Raw genomic sequence first — 18,706 nt, 5'->3', positions numbered from 1 at the left:
GCAACCTCCCTCCTCCCCTGCCTCCCATCTAGGGGACTCATTCCTCTAGGTCACACTGCAGTCACTCACAGAGAAGGTGCAGCGAGGTAAATCTAGCCATGTATCAATCAGAGGCCAGACCAACCTGCTTGTTCCAATAAGAACAATAACTTAGGTGCAACATTTCTTATTGGAACCCTCCGTGAAGTCCTGCCTGAAATACTCCTTGATGTAAAGCCACCCCCTTTGTTGATTTTAACTCCCTGTAAGCCAACCCTGTAAGCCATGTCGTCAGTCGCCCCTCCCTGCGTCAGAGCAACGGCAGACAATCGTGCATCTGAGTTGAGAGTGCTGTCCAGAGCAGTCACAGTGGAGCACTCTGGGATAGCTCCCGGAGGCCAATACCATCGAATTGTGTCCACAGTACCCCAAATTCGACCCGGCAAGGCCGATTTAAGCGCTAATTCACTTGTCAGGGGTGGAGTAAGGAAATCGATTTTAAGAGCCCTTTAAGTCGAAATAAAGGGCTTCATCATGTGGACGGGTGCAGGTTTACATCGATTTAACGCTGCTAAATCCAACCTAAAGTCCTAGTGTAGACCAGGGCTAAGACATTAAAGATCCTTTGAGACACTAACAATAAGATTAGGCTAAGGCGATGAATATAAAATATCACTGAAAGAAAGATTATATTCTACCCACACACACAAGCAAAGGGGTAGCACATGGGGCAGATCAAATTCAAGTAACAGAGTAGCTGGAGTAACATAAATATTGGATTTAGTCTGTAGTTCAGCAGAACCATCTCTTCACTAGGTTTTAAAATGGTTTCTGTTCAGATTTATTCAGAACGCTTTTAAAAACAACAACAAAACATAGCTAGTACTAGGCTCCACTGTACCGTTGAGCACATTTCCGGGGGGAAGGGGAATTGAACATGACCCAATGGAAGAGGATGGATCTGGCCTTAACTTACTGAGAAGGTGCTGAAGAACTACCTGAACTGCTGCCAAAAAAAGCAAAATCTGAAAAGACAGCAAAAAAAGTCATCCAACAAGTATCACCCAATCCTAAACCTTTCCCTTTGCTTTAAGAAGCACCAGAGAATAAAATAAAAACCTCTTTGAAGGCACTTTGGGGGCTGATCTCAGCTTTTAGGTTACAAAATGCATTTGCTCATAAAGCCGCCTTACAGCACCCTACTGTTAGATCACAACAAAATATTTTCCTAATATTTGCATTGCTCCTGGACCATAAAAACAGCCTTTCATTTTAATCTGCTTAACACTCTGTGGGAAAGGGCCTCTAATTTCCCAGCACTGTGATAAGACAAATAATTCATATAAAACGTTAGCACAATATCTACAGTGAAAGCATTTAGTCAGAGCTCATTGGAAACAATGGGGTGCTGGAGCAAAGCTATAAGAAGCATGTATTTGAGACCTCATCATGCATTAAAGCACATACCGTTGCACTTCAGAGTAAAGACAAGGTCATCATTTACAAAATGAGAGCTGTGCAGAGGCAATGGATCAATTGAATTTTTTTTTTTTTTAATATAGATGCTTCAGCTTCTCCAATTCCCTCTGCTTCCCCAGTCAATCCAGTGCCATCTCCATTCCCCAGTCCTCTATGCCAGGGGTTCTAAACCTCTCTCTTTCTGAGCCCTCCCTCTCCACCCCAACCTGCTAGAAAAACTCCACGGCCCAGCTGTGCTACAACCACTGTTTTTTCTGCATATAAAAGCCAGGGCCAGTGTTAGGGGGTGGTAAGGAGGGCAACTGCCCAGGCCCCCACACCGCATAGTGGGCACCATGAAGCTAACTTGCTCAGGCTTTGGCTTCAGCCCCAGGTAATGAGGTTTGGGGGCCCGGGCTGCAGTCCCACGATGTCTGATTTGTGTCCATTTATTCTTTTACGTAGAGACTGGCCGGTTTGGCCAATGTACATGGCAGAGGGACATTGCTGGCACATATGACATTAGTAGATGTGCAGGTGAATGAGCCTCTGATGGTGTGGCTCATGTGGTTGGGTCCTCTGATGGTGTCGCTAGAGTAGATATGGGGACAGAGTTCAAAACTTCAAAAACAGAGTTCAAATAGAAACGGCAGAGCTACAATTCATTTGCAAATTTAACACCATTGATTTGGGTTTGAATAGGGACTGGGAGTGGCTGGCTCACTACAAAAGCAATTTTCCTTCTCTTGGTATTGACAGCTCCTCATCTATTATTGGGAGTGGACCACATCCACCCTGATTGAATTGGCCCTCTCAACACCGGTTCTCCACTTGTAAAGTAACTCCCCTCTCTTCATGTGTCAGTATATTTATGCCTGGATCTGTAATATTCACTCCATGCATCTGAAGAAGTGGGTTTTTTACCCACAAAAGCTTCTGCCCAAATAAATCGGTTAGTCTTTAAGATGCCATGGACTCCTCGTTGTTTTTCCCGTCTAAATAGTTGGTTGTGAAGGTCCCATTAGGGTAATGGGCCATTAGGAAAAACAACAGGCCTTAGGAAAAGCTTATACCCTTCCTGGTGATCATTCCTTGGGCAGTTTGGCCAGTCTGTAAGCAAAGGCTGCTATGACTCTCCAAGGGCACATGACCAGCCCACATGACTCTGGACTCCATTTTGAGGGTCTGTGTTTTTCCACAAGCTGGTCTGGGAACTGAGTTTGGAACAAAGGATGCCCGCCCTGTGCTAATGCTATATAAGGCAGGGAGTGACATCACTGGTTGTTCTTCACTCCCCCACAACTGAGCACCTAGGAGAAGCTCCAAGAGAGAAGGACTTGGAAGAGGGGTGGGGATCCTGCAAACCAAGTGCAGCTTGTGCCTTGAGAATCTGCAAGCCTGCTTGTATCATTAGTAGGGCTGTCGATTAATCGCAGCTAACTCACATTAATTTTTATTGTAATTAATTTTTGAGTTAATCGCAATTAACCACACTGTTAAACAATAGAATACCAATTGAAATTTATTAAATAGTTTGGATGTTTTTCTACATGTTCATATATATTGTATTCTGTGTTGTAACTGAAATCAAAGTGTATAATTTATTACAAATATTTGCACTGTAAAAATGATAAGAAATACTATTTTTCAATTCACCTCATACAAGTACTGTAGTGCAATCTCTATCATGAAAGTGCAACCTACAAATGTAGATTTTTTTATTGTTACATAACTGCACTCAAAAACAAAACTATGTAAAACTTTAGAGTCTACAAGTCCACTCAGTCCTACTTCTCATTCAGCCAATTGCTAAGACAAAAAGGTTTGTTTACATTTATGGGAGATAATGCTGCTCACTTCTTATTTACAATGTCACCAGAAAGTGAAAATAGGCATTCGCATGGTACTTTTGTAGCTGGCATTGCAAGGTATTTACATGCCAGATATGGTAAACATTCATATGCTCCTTCATGCTTCGGCCACCATTCCAGAAGACATGCTTCCATGCGGATGACGCTCGCTAAAAAATAATGCGTTAATTAAATTTGTGACTGAACTCCTTGGAGCAGAATTGTATGTCTCCAGCTCTGTTTTACCCACATTCTGCCATATATTTCATGTTGTAGCAGTCTCGGATGATGACCCAGCACATGTTGTTCATTTTAAGAACAGTTTCACTTCAGATCTGACAAAACGCGAAGAAGGTACCAATGTGAAATTACTAATGATAACTACAGCACTCGACACAAGGTTTGAAGTGCCCTCCAAAATCTGAGAGGGACGAGATGTGGAGCACGCTTTCAGAAATCTTAAAAAAGCAACACTCTAGTGCAGAAACTACAGAACCTGAACCTCCAAAAAAGAACATCAACCTTCTGCTGGTGGCATCTGACTGAGATAATGAAAATGAACATGCATCAGTCCACACCACTTTGGATTGTTTTCGGGCAGAACCAGTCATCAGCATGGACGCATGTCCTCTGGAATGGTGGCTGAAGAATGAAGGGACATATGAATCTTTAGCACATCTGACACGTAAATATCTTGTGATGCTGACTACAACAGTGCCATGAGAACACCTGTTCTCACTTCCAGGTGACAATGTAAACAAGAAGTGGGCAGCATTATCTCCTGCAAATTGTAACCAAACTTCTTTGTCTGAGCGATTGGCTGAACAAGAAATAAGACTGAGTGGACTTACAGGCTCTAAAATTTTACATTGTCTTATTTTTGAATTCAGGGTTTTTGTTTTGTTTTTTTTACATAATTATGCATAATTCTGTAATTGTAAGTTCAACTTTCATGATAAAGAGATTGCACTACAGTCCTTATATTAGGTGAATTGAAAAATACTATTTCCATTTTTTATAGTGCAATTACTTGTAATCAAAAATATATATAAAGTGAGCACTGTACACTGATTGAAATCAATATATTTTAAAATGTAGAAACATCCAAAAATATTAAATAAATAGTATTCTATTAACAATATGATTAATCACACAATACAATTTTTAAATCAAACAATTAATCACGATTAATTTTTTTAATCGCTTGACAGCCCTAACCATCAGTCAGGGTGAGAGGTTGTTAATTCAAATCCTATCCTTCTAGTATGTTAAGCTTAGTTTGTGTTTTTGTTTATTTACTAGGTAATCTGCTTTGATCTGTTTACTATTACTTAAAATCTATCTTTTGTAGTTCATAAACTTGTTTTATGCTTCATCTTAACCAATAAATTTGTAGTGAAGTGCTTGGGAATCTTAGCTCTAGGGGCAGGGGCTGTTGTATTTCCTCTCCACATTGAGGGAGGGGCAAACTCTACAAGTTTACATTTTACAAATACCTGTGCAGTGCAAGATGGTACAATTCTGGGTTTATACTCCAGAGGTGGGGGGTGCATGCCCAGCGAGCTGGGAAATTGGCTGCTGTCTGCTGGTTGCATCAGGTAGCCCAGTTTGGGTGAGTGACAGCACCTGCTGTACTGCTGGGTGAGAACATGGCCTGGGTGAGGCTGCCTGTGTCCCCAAACCTAGTTGTGAGTCTCAGGGTGGGCGCATTGGTTCCCACAGCTCCCAGACTGCACTCCAGGGGTGACAAGCTGTCACACACTGCTCTATACTGTTAGCTTCCTTTGGGCCTTTTCAATACCCTCTCTTGGGTGTCCTGGCTTCTCCAATACCATCCCATGGTTTCCCACAATCACTCCGTTGCTCTCTCATGGTTCCCTTGCCCGTAACCCAAGTTTTCCTACTGCTGGCTGTTCTAATCCTCTCTCACCTTTCAAATGCCTCCAGAGTGCCCTGTCTCAAAGGTCTGCCAGGACTGACACAGGTGGAGACAAGCAGCTATGCAAATATTTTCTAAGCATCTTTCAGAGGTGCCAGGAAGGCTTGCACATGCCCCTATCCAGCGACTGACCACCCTTTATCTAAGTCCCTGAAGACATTCTAGTTCTGCAGCCTCTGCTGAGAAAAGAGGGAGGTGGCACGATAGGCAGTGGGAGTGCAGAGGAGAGGCAGCAACCGAAACATCCCAGGCAAACCACTCTTGCAGTTTCAAGCTTGGCAGAGAAGGATAAGAGATGAGTTGGGAGATGTAAGCCAGCCTGCCTGCCTCTGACACACTTAAGGCTACAGCTGAGAGATGCAATTAAGACAATCTAAGCCCCAGCACAGACACCCATATACTGCCAATATAGGTAGAGTTCTTCCACCAACCTAGCTACTACCTCTTGAAGAGGTGGATTTACTATAGCAATGGAAAAAAAGCCTTCCACAGCTGTAGTGAGTGTCAGCACAAAGCGGTGTAACCGCAGCGCTGCTAGTGTAGACATAGGCAAAGACAGGGAAGCCTGTCAGAGCGGCAAAATGCATCTTAACTAGTAGTAGACCTCAGCCTCTATCCTGCAAACATCAATGGACATGCTTAACTTTACACATTGTGAGCGGTGCCACTGACTTCAGTGGGGCAACTCACAGTGCATGTGAGTTAACTCAGTGCATGTGCTTAAGCATCTGCAGGATGGGAACACTAGTTAGGAATGTAAAACACTCCCAATCTAGAATCCAAAATTTGTTTTCATGTTGGTACTGCATGACCAATTACTAACCAGAAACTGCACACTGATTTTCCATGGAAGTAAGGTTAATACAGTTAAGGAAGTACACTGCGATTTCAAATATGAAATAAAATGCCACTACAGACACAGTAATAAAAATCAAGAGGACCTTTAATAGAACATTTTCAAATATTTTTTAAAATTATCCATTGCTTATAAACAGGCTCTTAGAAGTATTAAAATAACATCTCTTTTGCTGTTTGTTTTGTACTTTCCTAATGGTCAGCCAATTACTTGGAAAGAGAGAGAGAGTATTTAACAGAGTTTGAAATTACTGTAAAAAGAAAAGGAGTACTTGTGGCACCTTAGAGACTGACCAATTTATTTGAGCATAATAAATGCTCACTGCTACAGCTCACTTCATTGGATGCATACTGTGGAAACTGCAGAAGACAATATATACACTGAGACCATGAAACAATACCTCCTCCCACCCCACTCTCCTGCTGGTAATAGCTTATCTAAAGTGACCACTCTCTTTACAATGTGTGTGATAATCAAGGTGGGCCATTTCCAGCACAAATCCAGGTTTTCTACCCCCCACCCCCACCCTTTTTCCAAAAACCACACACACAAACTCACTCTCCTGCTGCTAATAGCTTATCCAAAGTGACCACTCTCCCTACAATGTACATGATAATCAAGGTGGGCCATTTCCAGCACAAATCCAAGTTTAACCAAAACGTCTGGGGAGGGGGGGGTAGGAAAAAACAAGGGGAAATAGGCTACCTTGCATAATGACTTAGCCACTCCCAGTCTCTATTTAAGCCTAAATAAATAGTATCCAATTTGCAAATGAATTCCAATTCAGCAGTTTATCGCTGGAGTCTGGATTTGAAGTTTTATGTTTTAAGATAGTGACCTTCATGTCTGTAATTGCGTGACCAGAGAGATTGAAGTGTTCTCCGACTGGTTTATGAATGTTATAATTCTTGACATCTGATTTGTGTCCATTTATTCTTTTACGTAGAGACTGTCCAGTTTGACCAATGTACATGGCAGAGGGGCATTGCTGGCACATGATGGCATATATCACATTGGTGGATATGCAGGTGAACGAGCCTCTGATAGTGTAGCTGATGTTATTAGGCCCTGTGATGGTGTCCCCTGAATAGATATGTGGGCAAGGTTGGCAACGGGCTTTGTTGCAAGGATAGGTTCCTGGGTTAGTGGTTCTGTTGTGTGGTGTGTGGTTGCTGGTGAGTATTTGCTTCAGGTTGGGGGGCTGTCTGTAGGCAAGGACTGGCCTGTCTCCCAAGATTTGTGAGAGTGTTGGGTCATCCTTCAGGATAGGTTGTAGATCCTTAATAATGCATTGGAGGGGTTTTAGTTGGGGGCTGAAGGTGACGGCTAGTGGCGTTCTGTTATTTTCTTTGTTAGGCCTGTCCTGTAGTAGGTGACTTCTGGGAACTCTTCTGGCTCTATCAATCTATCTTTCAAGGCCAACTATCTGCAACTTTCATAATCACACTGCAACTGACTAACAAAACCCTTATCTAAAATTGTGCATCTAAAATATTATGCGTGGAGAGAAGACTTCCTGGTACACCCCATTTTCTTTGGGATTGGTTTCATTTTATTTTTTAATATACACAGGATTTAGAGTATGTTTTGTGCTGACAGATTTATGACTTCCAAAAAAGTATTAACAAAAGTTGTGTATTCGCTTGTCTTAGCAAATGTCAAGTCTTCTTTCAAAGGCATAGTTAAAATCATCTCTCTCTGTCCTTACTTACAGTAGTACTTGGCAATCGCAGGTGCACAACTGACAGACTATTTTACCAAGCAAAGTCTATCAGTTTGCAAGTTCTATATGAATAGCCACTGTTTTCCATTTATAGGTGATCAAGAAGGAAAAATCTCAATTTAAAATACTCTCACACTCATATGACGGGGGCAGGAGGGAGGGTGGAATCCTACAACCTGTGTTTCACAAGCCAGGGCCTTGATTTTATTCTTGACTGTATATCACAGACCTCGTACCAGTGTCAAAGCAGTCAAGTAAAACTCTATTAATACATAATTTAATTTTCCCCACCATGTCCATAATTGTATATGTGTTTCAGCAACCTGTTTATACGTTACTTCACAGGTACACAGAAAAATTGCCCTCTAAATGCTGCCAAATCTTAATTTCCATTGGGTAGGTAGGTGATGGTTCAGATAAAGTTGTACTCAAGCATATCCCATATACGCCACTGTATATCAGGGTTTATTTTTTCCTATTGGCTTCACTCACACACACACACACACACACTCTTTTTCCAGGCAAAGTTTTTTTATGGCAACTGGTAAGTTGTAATGTATTTCATTAAGCATTTAATGCATAGTGAGATCTAAAATATCTAAAAGCATGCATCTACTAGTGATTCCCACTGTGTGTAATGACATCTACTCTGGGAAGCTATGGAGCTAGGGGCAACAGATCAGACAGTGCGTATGTACTACCTTCAAAAGCTAGCTCCACATGATCAGATATACATACATTATTCTTTACACAGAAACTCTCTTCCTGTGAGAATACTGCTGTATACTGCAAATTCTGACCTTCCCTGGGAAATACAAATTAGAGAAAATCGGTGCTTACTGCTCAAACCCGTTTTAGTATAATATTATGTTCTTACATTTTAACCGTATTTCCATTATTAGATATATTATATATTAGATGCCTCCAACATGTTTGAGTGGGCATGGAATTAAAGTGCATAAACATACAGTCAATTAATATAAAATATCCCACAACTTGTACAAAATAAAACATTTTGAAAACAGCAGTACTGTAGTTTTTCATTCCTGGATCACCACATCTCATGTACCTATGTGTGGTAAACGCATAGTACAACTACAAACTAACATCAATAAAACCTTTAACAAGATTAATTTGATTCTACAAGGGAGGTTATCATAATCCAACTCTGCTTTCTCACCTTCTGCTAGCAATTTCTCTCAGCTCCAGTTCAGCCACTAACTTTGTTCTCCATCACACCATCTATTCATGCTGCTGTAATACGAGCTCAAACACTGTTTGTAACAGCACAGCAATTCATCAGAAGTTGCCAGTTTCATAGTGCGCTGCTTTAGAAGTGAATGGAAATTGTTAGATTAAATTACAAATGAAACACTCTGCAGTAGGGCACCATTACTGGATCATTTATGTACATTTGGTTGAGGGTGAATTTTAACTGTTGTCCCTTAAACGCTGAAGCTTCTGTCCATGTGATTATTTGGGGGGGGGGGAGCTTATGTGAGAAGAGGAAATTAAGTAGGTTGGGTAACAGCCATACACTTTCCCCATACCCCAAAAAGAAAAAGCACATTGCTTTATCTAGAACACATGCTTCATGACAAGCTTCTTAAAGCCTCTGGTAATACCAGGGCATTTGGTATCATGCTTTGTAACACATTATTAAAGAAAGTAACTTTGTATAGAAATCTGTTTAATAAAGCAACGCAAGCAGGACCTGCAGACATACCACTTCCAGCTTCAGTTTTGTCAGATCTCAAAACCCAATGAGGCTTGGGGTTGCTCAGTGAATGAATGCAGACATATGCAATGAAGCTTACATAACTAGTAGTCATGAATTAGTAGACAGCACTCTTCATCTGCGACAGCACTGATTACTGATGTTAGAGTGTACTGTGCTGCTGGAAGTTGTGTCTTTCTGGTGAGATGTAACAACAAATACAGTCATGGAAGATTGCTAAGACTTCTTCCACAGGAATACAACAGTCCATCCCAGTGTTCTGACTGGGTAACTACATTCTATCTATCTATCTAAACTCTCTCAGAGTGATGGTATTCTTCACTTGCTGTCCTGTCCTATCTGTGCTATTACACAGCTGTCAAATTCCACACAAGAAGTGACTGGATTTCAACAACAGTTTAAGTTGTTTCTGATAGCAGTACAGTGTTTAAAAGTACCTGAGGATCCTTCCAAAGGAAAGATGCTATTAGGACAGGAATAATTATGAGATTTAAACTGTGGTAACACAAGCACATACAAATAGCAACTTCATAAAGACGACGTACTTTACATATGTAACTCCTATTGACATGCACCACTACCTACTGTTATGAGTTTATCAGCACAGACCAATAACAGGTATGCTGAAGTGCTCAACTGAAGTTCGTAGACAGAGAGAGCAGTGCTCAGTGTGGCAGTTCAGATCTCACAAAAGTTCATGCCAACCTCCTCTTCACTTTCAGTTAGGGAGAGAGGACAACCAGTATTAAAACAAACCCAAAAAATAAAAATGTGAAATTTGGTGAGAATTTGCAAGTTTCACCCATCAGAACTTTGTGAAACTGAATTTTCACTCAAAACTGGTCCCACGCTAAGTTGAAAAATGCATTAAGTTTCTGAAGACATAGGGCTAAGCTTTGAATTTATGTAGTTTTGGGGAAAATTAAGGTTTCACAGAGCTTGGTTAGGGAGACTGTTACATTCCAACGTCATTTACAAATCCCTCTTCTAATGACTTTTTTTCTTGTCCATGGATCAAGTAATTCTGCCATGACACTGCATCAGCTATTGCAACACACCACCATTATGAGTAGAGACACCTGCGTCACGGAGCAGTCTTTATGAATTTGAAACTCTAACAGCACTGCAAGCTAGGTTTCTAGAACAGAATTCAGCCATATCTGGCAGTCCTGTCATGCTTCCTCGCAACCCAGCTGGATCCTCATATATCCACTGGACTGAAGGGATGGCCTGCAATTGCTCCTCACTGCCATCAGCAGCAGCAGTTCCCCTAGATCCAAAGAGAGGAAGAGGAGGAGGAGTCATCAGCAAAAGGTGGCAGTGGCAGCAGCTGGCAAGGACAGAAGGCAAAGGAAGAGACAGAATACTGGCCACAGATTCTTCCACCCAGATACCCTCTTCAGATAGACAGACACCTGCAACTACCCACATAGCTTGGGACCCAGTGTCCCGCACCCACAAGCGGTCACCTGCACCCACCCATCCCAGACACATCAGCAACCTTACCACCTTTCAGACACCCCAGCATCCCTAGCCCCCCAACTATCATACACCCCCACTGCCGGGTCCAGGCACTAATGCCACTACTTCTCCCCACCCCACACACCCTGCCCCAGTCAATGAGAAATGTCACAAATGGAGCTACGCACAACTTGGCAGCTGTCAGGTTGACAGGTGTGGTTTCTCTGCTGAGCTTGAATTTCTTATAGGTGACAAAAGGAAATCTCACTTATTTATTGTCCAATTAGAAGGAGCTGGGGAGGGGAGTGGGTTAGATGGACTGATGCCTGACTAAATATTTTTTAAAAAGACATAAATGATGACTAAGGAGGAGGAATGGAATAGCAGGCAGCGAGAAAAATTGAGGTTCAAATGAAAAAGGTGAGGACAAATGGGATGAAAGCTATTTTAAAACAGTATCAGGAAAACATGACAGTGTTGAAGAGTTTCCCCAAGGTAAATGGTGAAAGCCCCATCATTTGAGAAATTTGAAACAACCTCTAAAACACGACTGCACCACATTAAAATGTACCATATTAAAGTATTTTCAACACATCCAAAATTTACTCAACTTCACTCTATGTTACTAAAAAAAAAAAAAAAAAAAGTGAAGCAGCAGCAGAAAGTTCACACCCCAAACAGGCAGCTAAAATTACAATGTTTTCTAACCAAGCACCATTTTGAATTATCTAAATTTCTCCCCCTTTTCTGGTGAAATACACAGCACCTGGGTCTGAACTTGCCAAAATAATCACTTAAAATATACCTAATGAACTTAAAAAATACAAAGTGATTTTAGGAATTTTATTTCAAAAAGAAACAGTGTTTCCCTTCCTTTTTTCCATTTCAATTGTGTTCAAAATGCAATATACATACGGTTTTTTAAACCCAGTCCTTAATACAGTCAGCACCAAGCCTAACGTAAAGAAAAATGTATTTTTTTTAAAAAAAATTGTACTTAGAACAATTATTTCATAATTATTTTAAACTGAAAGACATTTATTCTATTATATAGGTTATGCATAGGGCAGTTACCCAAACTTGTTGCTAACCGTCAAAATTAGCAAACAATATTAAAGCTAACTGAAACTTTTAAATTAATTATGTGTGCTGAACTTGGTGGTACCAGTTTCTCTTTCTTTCTCAAACATATTAAATCTATCATTTATCAACATTTTAATGAACATATTTTAATGAATTTTAATATTTTTCCACAGAGTACTTTTACTTCCCAGTTTTTTGGACCCATTATCTTACAAACTTAAATAACTCAAAATACTCAATCTTAAATATTGATGATGAAATCATTTTAAGGTTAATTTTAGACATTATAAAACCTTAGGGCTAGATTCTTCTCTTCATTGCAGTCAGGTAAATCTGGACTAAATCCATTAACCTCAAGGGAGTTACTCCACATTTCTCCAAGGCCAAATTTCCTTAGAGTAGGAAACAAACAGTAGAAAAATCAGAAAAGGAGTACTTGTGGCACCTTAGAGACTAACCAATTTATTAGAGCATAAGCTTTCGTGAGCTACAGCTCACTTCATCAGATGCATATCGTGGAAACTGCAGCAGACTTTATATATACACAGAGAATATGAACCAATACTACAGCTCACTTCATCAGATGCATATCGTGGAAACTGCAGCAGACTTTATATATACACAGAGAATATGAACCAATACCCGGAGGTATTGGTTCATATTCTCTGTGTATATATAAAGTCTGCTGCAGTTTCCACGATATGCATCTGATGAAGTGAGCTGTAGCTCACGAAAGCTTATGCTCTAATAAATTGGTTAGTCTCTAAGGTGCCACAAGTACTCCTTTTCTTTTTGCAAATACAGACTAACACGGCTGTTACTCTGAAACCTAGAAAAATCAGACAATTTTCAACAGCCAAAACTGTCCTGCCACTCAAATACAGTTCTATAACCTGAGCTATAATAGTCATATTGCCAATTAATCGCCATTTCCAAATGTGTTCTTCACTGGTTTACAGAGCTACAGAGATACGTTTCAAGTCAATAAAATAAAAAGACTAAGTTATGGTTTTATTGCAACAAGGGAACAGGACTGTTCCTGAGAAAACAATGCAAAAGTGGTATTATTGCTCTCACTCTACAAAAGGTTTAAAACTAAATGATTGGGGTTTTCTTTCAGATGCTTCATAGTACATCTCATTTACCCAACAGGCAAATCTACAGTCCTAATTCAGAAGCAGTGCTTCCAGAACAGCACTCAGTGTGATAAAAGTGTTCTGGAAATTTAAAGAAAATACTCAAAACTTGAAAACGCAAAGATCACGCACTAAACTGACAAATTTTGTTAGATCACAAATACTCTGTTTAGAACATCTGAAATATTTGCTAAGTGTGCAACTGCAGATGGAGATGTGGAATAAAGGGCTGATGCCACTATTCATTGATGTTATAATCAAATTACTCACAGCACAGGGCAAAAAATTAAATAAAATAAAAATCAGGAAATAATTAGTTTCAACTGGTGACAACAAAGACCCAAGTCCCAGCAAGGGATTGGGAAATGCAAGCAGACACTCAATTCATCAGAAAGACTTCAGGAAACCGTCTCCTACGTGCACGTAGCTTTCTGATCACCCCCACAAAACATTTAATACAATGTCCTCCAACAACATGAATGCTGCCTTTAAAATGTTCAAATTTCCTAACAAGATACCTGAAAAATGCATTGGGGGACATGAATAGGAAGTTTTACTAAAACAATTTCTGTCTCTTCTCTCAACTGAGGGAGAACTTCTTTTTCCCATTTACTGACAATGCAAAAAAACAGAGTAATGGCCCGGAAAAGAAAAAATAACATTCTGCTTTCTAGTCCTCGCTCTGATAAACAGACAGGGGAGAAACTGCAGGACAGTAGAACACAAACCCCTCGGCAAAAACTACTGCAGCTGACTGACATACTATTGATGACAGAAGGTGAGAAAAAAGCCTAGAGAACAAGAACTTGGCTCCTGAGATTTGGACAACTGATGTTTCAGATTTAAAAAAATGAAAATGCAACATTTAAGCTTTGATGGGATAACAGAGAGCCCAGTCCAACATTTGTTATAATTTTTTTTTCAAATATGTTCATTTTTAGAAGGAGGTAATAACACTGAGAGTCATAGACTGTGGTGTGTGGAGCACTTCCTGCTGATCCACAAACAGCTGGCTGGTCACATGATTCTGGCTTCTCCTTGTTTCCAGATACTCAATAATTCATATATATTATATATACTCTCCCAGTATTACTTAACCATGTAAGCAACGGCTGTAGGTGCCTTAGGAATATTCTATGACTGCAGATGAAAGTGGAAGTGGTATATGCAATTGTGACTAGGGTGTGCAAAGTAGTCAATGAAGTCAATGCATGCTATGAAGACATCTGAGAACATCTGTACAGTAATTAAACATGTATGGATTAGGGTTTAACCTAACGGAAAACTGGAAATCTACTGCCCTTACGTTAAAATAAACAACTAGAGTAGGTGACAACATCTTTATTTGAAAATATCAGGCTTTTTATCTGACTGTTGGCCACTTTTTTCAACCTAGTGTGTCATTATTCTTCCACACTACTCTATACCATTACTCAGTACCACCAGTCCACAGGTGATCTCTTTCTCACTCACATACACACTTATTAAAAGCATTTGCAAAGCAAGTAGTATTATATATCCAAAAGCACAAGAATTAATTGTTATAATAAAGACCAACCTGTCAGAACAAAAGTAAAAATACCCACCCATTAGCAAAATTAAAAATAAAATAAAGCTATTTAGGGATCTGACACACCAGATATATAAGTGGTATCAGATACAGTATTTCAAATGTTACGGTAATTAAAGCTGCAGTTAAGAATCTAACCTCTCATCATCTTTTTTTCCCCTTAAGAGTCATCCACTACCCTTTTCTTCAATTCTTTATTTTCCTCAAATTCCCTGCTAAGAACAGCTAGTTTGGCTGCACAGCCCTGGGTACAGGTTTGCAATGGTAGCAGCTACTAAAATAGATGATACAGAAGAAATATTTCCAGTGTTTTAACTTTACTGATTTAAAAATCAAGGAATGCTTTTCTGGGTACCAATTCTGCAAACTGACCTGCATGTGTGTCTGGATGTGCCTGCATGGAGCACATTCCAGGATAACAACCTAGGAGATTAGTTGATGTGCTGAACATGTACACAAACACATTATTTGGCATTTACCTGTGTTGCAGGGCTATTCTTTTCACCTGTACTCATACATGTGGTATTCATGCATTGTGAGGTCACCCCAATGTCAAGAAAATTTCCATATACTATATATTCCCTTTATATGAAAAAAGCATAAAATCAACCTCAGGAATCTTTCAATAAATAAATAAATCACAAATCGGGAGGGGGCTCAATTTCACCCAATATCTCCACCTAGGTCCTGCTTTCAAACAGGCTAAAAATGTTAATTACAATTCTCTGGTATTTTCTTGCAAAGTTACAGACCTTCACCTTTTAAATATTAGAAAGGCATAATCACCTAGTGTATAGGTCAATTTATTTTCAACACTGTAATCTATGTAACATTAATCCTGAATGCCGGCTCTAATTTTCTTATTGTTTGCAATCTAGGAGCAGATTTATATTTCCTATCAATCCCATTACATCATCCCTAAACCCAAGACATTTTCCTTCTTTAAATCATTCCTATCCCTACCCTCACCCCTACAAGGCACAAACAATTATTGTCCCTAAAAAACATACACTCTCTCAGATATTAAAGACACAATTTCCAGGAGCTTTTGCATTGCTGCATGGATGCCTCCATCACTGACCTTCGTTTTTTCATTCAGATTGTTACATAACCTAGTGCTTGCGTGCAGTGTGTGTGTGTGTTTTTGTGTGTTAACCCCCACCCCATTTAATGCTACACAAGGGGGAGGAGGGACATATGGGTCAGCAGGTTAGCGGTAGCAAAGCCTAAACGATTCAGGATCACGAGCAGATCACCCCCATCCTCAGATATATTGCCTTCTCTTTTTATACATAAATACCTTACTAGCAGTCCATTACATAATTTATAAGGTCTAAAAGTTACAACGTCGCAAGACTAGTCTGAAGGTTGCCATCCCTCTCTTCCCACCCCTCTAAAAATCCCCATGTGCCAGCAATGACAATTAAAGCAGATTGAAACATATAGACTAACAACCACAAACTACGGCCGCTTTGAAAACATTCAGAAAACTCCTTAGCATTATTAAGGAAATTTTCTCTCGTGTTTCTGATTAACCTTGTTACATAACCGGCTTGCATTCCAAATCCACTGTCTCAAGCTCTAAATATATTCTTTGCAGCCAAAAGCTTTCTACACACAAAAACCTTCCCCATCCTCCCGTCTTCTCCAGAGCCAGCTCTTCCTCGCCTCCCCCTCTCTCCTGCATTTGCATAACTGCGTGGTCATTATTCGGAAATTGCCTCTAATTAAATGTTTCAGCTTGTGTCATCTTGCTGGCTTTTACTGTACTCGGATTCCCTGAGTGGGAAACTGCCTGGACAGGGGGGCGTGGCCAAAATGGGAAAAATACTGTAAAACACAAGCCAACACATGATCAGCCATATTCCAAACAACAACAACAAAAATCACACGCTCCGGGAGGAAGCAGGTTTTTCCCCGCACCACCGGAAAATGTTCCCCGACTCCCTGCAATCAGCCCGCAGCTGGCACAGGACCCCGGAGCCATGAGAGGACTGTGTGAGCAAGCCTGGCTGTCATTTCTTTAACAGATCAGTATATGTATTTTTATTTAGTTAGTTTCCACCCTTCACCCAATGATCCTACCGAGTCAGTTCCCCCTGGATGATAGCAGCGATTTATAAATTATTGACAGCGGGAATTAAAGCGGCATCTTTGTCCCTCTCGCTTTTTGTTTTTTCACAACCCTACATATATTTAAAACCCATCGACCTTAACCGCTCCTGTGCAGTGGGAAAAGAGGGGCAGCGGGTCTCTCCCTCCCTCTATAGCAGCAAACAGCTAGCATACAATGCTGCTGAAAGACAGTTACTTTCAGTAAAAGTGGGCAGGTAATGCTATAAACAACGCCGAACTTAAACTGGCCAGCACACGTTTCTCGCTGACCCATACTATTAAACATGCGGTTTGTATCATGAGAATGCTTAGATCATCATTAAACCAGCAATTAAAGGCTTTTTAAAAAAATTGTTTGCAATATTTTGTGACGGGGGGGGGGTGGAGGAAAATCCATGAGATCAGGAAGATCCTTCTCTGCAAAGTTGTGTACCTTCAAGAAACGCCAGGAGATCAGCAACTTTTGGGACAGGGTTTTTTTTCTTTAAACACACCGAAGAAACAAATTAAAAAACACAGCATGCAAAAGAGTGGAGCAGTCAATCGCAGATCAGCAACCTCCTAATTAATCAGCGAGATCACATAAAACTCCCCCATTCCCAACAACAAACCTCAGCACGTCAGAGAAGAAACTGTCAAAAGCAGAGAGACAAGGAAAGGGTGGGGGAGAAGGACACTGCAGCTTTAAAAGTTTCTTTCCTTGAATTCTAATGATCCTGCTGGGGGCTGTTTTGTGTTTTAAGAATGTAATTCCAGGGGCATAGTTCCCATCTGAGTTTTGCAGGCGAGAAACTGGGAAATGGGAAAGCACCGAGCAGCTCCCTCTCTCTTTCAATATTTTTCCTCGAGTCTGTCCCTCCTCCTGCAGCAATTAAAAGGAGCTGTAAAAGTTTGCCAGGTTGCATGGAGTGGGGAGTTGCTATTTTGTACCCGGCTCCCAATAAATCCCCCGGTGGCTTAATTGCTGCATCTCGCCCTTCTCTCCTACCCCGCTCTCTCCATTCCCACCCTCCCTATCCCAGCGCTCCCCCCTTCCCCAAGTCTCCCTACCTCTGCTGCCGCCGCCGCCGCTGGAGTAGCTCTGCCTGCGGACTGGAGCCGGCGCTTCGCTTTTCCGGGCAGGCTCCAGGTTGACTGGGGTGTCCCTGGCGCCGGCGGCCGGCTCGGAGACGCTGCTGCCCGGCTCGGTGGCGGCTGGATCGGGGGCTGCCGGAGCGGACTCCATGTTTTTCCCGCTGTAGATGGCTTGGAGATGGCGAGCTCCTGCACTCCCTCTATCTTCTGTTTGCAGCGCGACTCTATGGTCGGCGGCAGCGGGGAGAGCGCGAGTCGGAGCCGGATGGGAGGCGAGCGCGCCGGGCTGTGACCACAGGCAGCGCTAGCGAGAGCCCCGCGTCCCCCCGCCTTCGCCGCCACGCGCGGCGCGGGCTGCCCTGCCCAGCCCCGACATGGGGGGCGGGGGGCTCCCGCTGCACAGCCGGCGGGGACACGCCCAGGCACGGCCGAGGCCCCCGGCTGGTGGGTCAGGGAGCGGGCTTTGTACCACGCGTGGCCCCCCCCGCCACCCCCAGGGGTTCAGGCAATTCTCCCCCTCCCGGGGCCAGGGCTGAGGCAGTAGCGGGGTTGCGTGGGACAGGGGAGGGGAAACCCAGCGCTGGGCATGGTGCCCCCCGGCTGCCTTCCTCGCAGGGCCTGAGCAGGAATAGCCTCCCCTGAGACCTAGGGCCCCAGCTCCCTGCCAGAAGGGCATGAGGGGAGGCTGCAGCAGCTGCCCGGCGGCGAGGGGGAGGGGAAATGA

The 18,706-nt window shown here is 41.9% G+C and overlaps 1 protein-coding gene across 2 annotated transcripts in view; it reads right to left on the bottom strand.

The window, feature by feature from the left end:
- RORA (RAR related orphan receptor A) overlaps window positions 1–18,211 on the bottom strand; it is a 545,340-nt gene extending 527,129 nt beyond the window's left edge. The window contains exon 1 of one of the 2 annotated variants that reach the window (XM_073303639.2): window positions 17,959–18,211. In XM_073303639.2, coding sequence (XP_073159740.1) covers window positions 17,959–18,133 — 175 coding nt within the window. In that variant the 5' untranslated portion in view covers window positions 18,134–18,211. The remainder of the gene's footprint in view (window positions 1–17,958) is intronic. The other variant, XM_073303636.2, reaches the window with a different exon arrangement.
- Window positions 18,212–18,706: the final 495 nt, after the last annotated feature.

Source organism: Lepidochelys kempii, chromosome 10 (assembly GCF_965140285.1).
Source record: "Lepidochelys kempii isolate rLepKem1 chromosome 10, rLepKem1.hap1, whole genome shotgun sequence".
In the NCBI taxonomy this organism is placed as follows: domain Eukaryota; kingdom Metazoa; phylum Chordata; order Testudines; family Cheloniidae; genus Lepidochelys; species Lepidochelys kempii.
This window is presented reverse-complemented; position numbering and strand designations above follow the sequence as displayed.